Consider the following 2963-nt stretch of genomic DNA (forward strand, 5'->3'; position numbering starts at 1 on the left):
TTGAACTCAGAAATCCGCCTGCCTCTGCCTCCCGAGTGCTGGGATTAAAGGCGTGCGCCACCACGCCCGGCACAAGAATATTGTTTTATGGGAGAATTTTGGAGGAGTTTTAGGAAGAGAAAGAATATGGCCAAAATACATCATCTGAAATGCTCAATAAATAAAAACATTTAAAAAGTGGTTTTTTATTTTATTTAAAACATTTTTTTGATAGCTAGGCTGTGGTGGCACATACCATTAATCCCAGCACTTGGGAGGCAGAGGCAGGTGAATTTCTGAGTTCAAGGCCAGCCTGGTCTACAGAGTGAGTTCCAGGACAGCCAGAGATATACAGAGAAACCCTGTCTCGAAAAACAAAAAACAACAACAAAAGTAATTACACTGTTTTTCTCCTTTTCCTTTTTTAAATTTTATTTTTATAATTTTTTTTAAGAGCAAGAGCAAATGCCCTTAACTTAGGAGCCATCTCTCCAGCTCCTCTCTTTTAATTACTTATTTTAGACTTATAAATGAGGACACTCTCCTATTTTACTTATTTTTAGATAGGATCTATGTATTCCTGGCTGGCCTAAAGCCCACTGTGTAGACCAGGCTAGTCTTAAGTTCATAGAGATCTCCTTTTTCTTACCCTGAGGGCTGGGATTAAAGGTGTTATGCCACAATGCCTCTAGCTCTTAAAAAAAAGGAGAAGAAAAAAAAAAAAAAAAGAACAGATTTGTTTTATTCATGATTCCTTGCTTGCATGCATGTACCCTCAGGCCCAGAAGAGGGTATTGGGTCCCCTGGAGTCACAGATGGTTATGAGTTGCATGTGAGTGCTGGGAACTGAGCCTGGGTCCCCTGCAATGGCCGCTAGTGCTCTAACCACTGAGCCATCACTCCCTGCTTCCTTAAGAATATTTTTTAAGGGCTGGTGAGATGGCTCAGTGGGTAAGAGCACCTGACTACTCTTCCAAAGGTCAGGAGTTCAAATCCCAGCAAACACATAGTGGCTCACAACCATCCGTAACAAGATCTGACGCCCTCTTCTGGAGTGTCTGAAGACAGCTACAGTGTACTTACATATAATAAATAAATAAATCTTTAAAAAAAAAAGAATATTTTTTAATATGCATATTCTCTTTCCTTGCCATTTATATTGAAGACACTGGGAATAAGAGTGACAACTTGCTGTTTGTGACTGTGTCCTTGCTGTCCCTTTGAATTTCCTGTAACTTGCCCATTAAACTTGGAGATTGACAGTTTTGCCCTTTCTACAACCTTTTATTTTTAAATAATTTCAGGCTAATAGAAAATTTGCCAAGTAGGACAGAGTTCTTAGTCTTAAGTTTTCTTTTTTTAAAGATGTATTTATTTTTAATTTTTTAATGCATATGGGGGTTTCGCCTGTATGTATGTTAGTATACCTTATGTGTCCAGTCAGAAGAGGGTGTCAGATCTCCTTGATCTGGAGTTACAGATGGTCGTGAGCCACCATGTGTGTGGCTGTTAGACGTCAAACCCGGCCTTCTGGAAGAGCAGTCAGTGTGCTCTTAATTGCTGAGCCACCTCTCCAGGTCTCTGGTGTTAACAGTAGCATATAACCATGGAAGCATTAATGATAACACTGTTCAGCTTTTCAGGGCTTCTCACTCACTCCTTATTTCTGGTGCAGAATCTAACTCAGGGATATGGCATTTAGTTGTTCTATCTTTTTTTGTTTTCACCAGTCGGTGACAGCTCCCTTTCTTCCTCTCTTGTACAACCTTGATATTTGAGAAGACTATTGGCCATGACATGCTGGAACATCCTTCCATAGGCTGATGTGATGCTATGTCTTGAAGAGATTGCTATGTGTTTGAGGCGAGAATATTGCACGCGTGACCTTGAACCCCTGTTTGTTTGAGTGGGGCTCCTCACCTCTTAGGTTTCTGCGTTCTTCTCTTGCTGCTAACCTGAAATTTATTTCAGCGGACACTTTTATGTTCTTTTCTAGACTCCAAAATGAACCTGAACGACTTCGTCAGCATGGACCCTGCAGTAGGATGGGGAGCTGTCTACACGCTGCCTGAGTTTGTGCATCGGTTCAGCAGCAAAACCTACTGAGCCTGGTGCCAGGTGTGCAGCTAGAGAAACTCTGGGGTCTGAGTAAGCCATCCTTCCATTTAAGAGAGCAGCGTGGTACAGGTGGCCTGGAGGTATATAGGTCTCACTAAATGTGAGTGGAAACATTAGTGAACACAGATGAAAATGAATGACTAAGTCCCCCGCCCCCTTTTTTTTAGGCTGGGGAGCTAATCTACCCCAGAGTTCTATCTCCAACCCTAAACAGTCAGACCCCAGCCTCAGACATAGATATGCCACATTGGGTATATGGTTGCTAAAATGTTTCCGTGGCTTGCTTGCTTCGGTGTGTGACGACGCAGGCCAGCGATTGCTTTTGTAAAACTAGAGGTGTGGACTTGGAGTCGGCTCCTCTATCTGCTCCCTCTGCCTCCTGTCTGGCTAGACTCTCAACTCCTCGAGCACAGGTTTGTGGCCTGCCGCTCTAAGACTCTGTTGCCCATTAGAGGTCCCAGTAAAATGTTTCTGGAGTCAGCACTGCTGCTTGGTAAGGGACAGTACTGTGAGCTGAATCAGCTGTAAGTGTTAGTCTTTTTCGACTACGGTGTTTAAAAAAGTTGCAGATATCTTGTCTGGGTGTTATTTGACCCACTTATATATGTAGTTTTTAAATAAAATTGACTTAAAATTAATTTTGCTTTTGAAGAATCTATGCCTTTTTTTTTTTTTTCTGATTCATGGCCACGTTGAATTTGTGGCAGGTAGCAAACCACCGAGATACTCATGTCAGTCGTGTGTGTGTGTGTGTGTGTGTGTGTATGTGTGTGTGTGTGTGTGTGTGTGTGTGTGTGTGTGTGTGTATAGGACAGGGATTGGTGATAAGTATCTTTCTCAGTGATTGTTCCTTATTTTGGGGGACA

General features: G+C 42.3%; 1 protein-coding gene across 2 annotated transcripts in view; it reads left to right on the forward strand.

Moving 5' to 3' along the window:
• Positions 1-2735, forward strand: part of Wdyhv1 (WDYHV motif containing 1) — a 14643-nt gene extending 11908 nt beyond the window's left edge. For both annotated transcript variants that reach the window (XM_021217184.1, XM_021217182.2), the window contains one exon: positions 1976-2735. Coding sequence is in view for 1 of the 2 variants with exons in the window: in XM_021217182.2 (XP_021072841.1) it covers positions 1976-2085 (110 nt within the window). In the remaining variant the exon portion in view is untranslated. The remainder of the gene's footprint in view (positions 1-1975) is intronic.
• Positions 2736-2963: the final 228 nt, after the last annotated feature.

The sequence above is a fragment of the Mus pahari genome, chromosome 17 (assembly GCF_900095145.1).
Source record: "Mus pahari chromosome 17, PAHARI_EIJ_v1.1, whole genome shotgun sequence".
In the NCBI taxonomy this organism is placed as follows: Eukaryota; Metazoa; Chordata; class Mammalia; order Rodentia; family Muridae; genus Mus; species Mus pahari.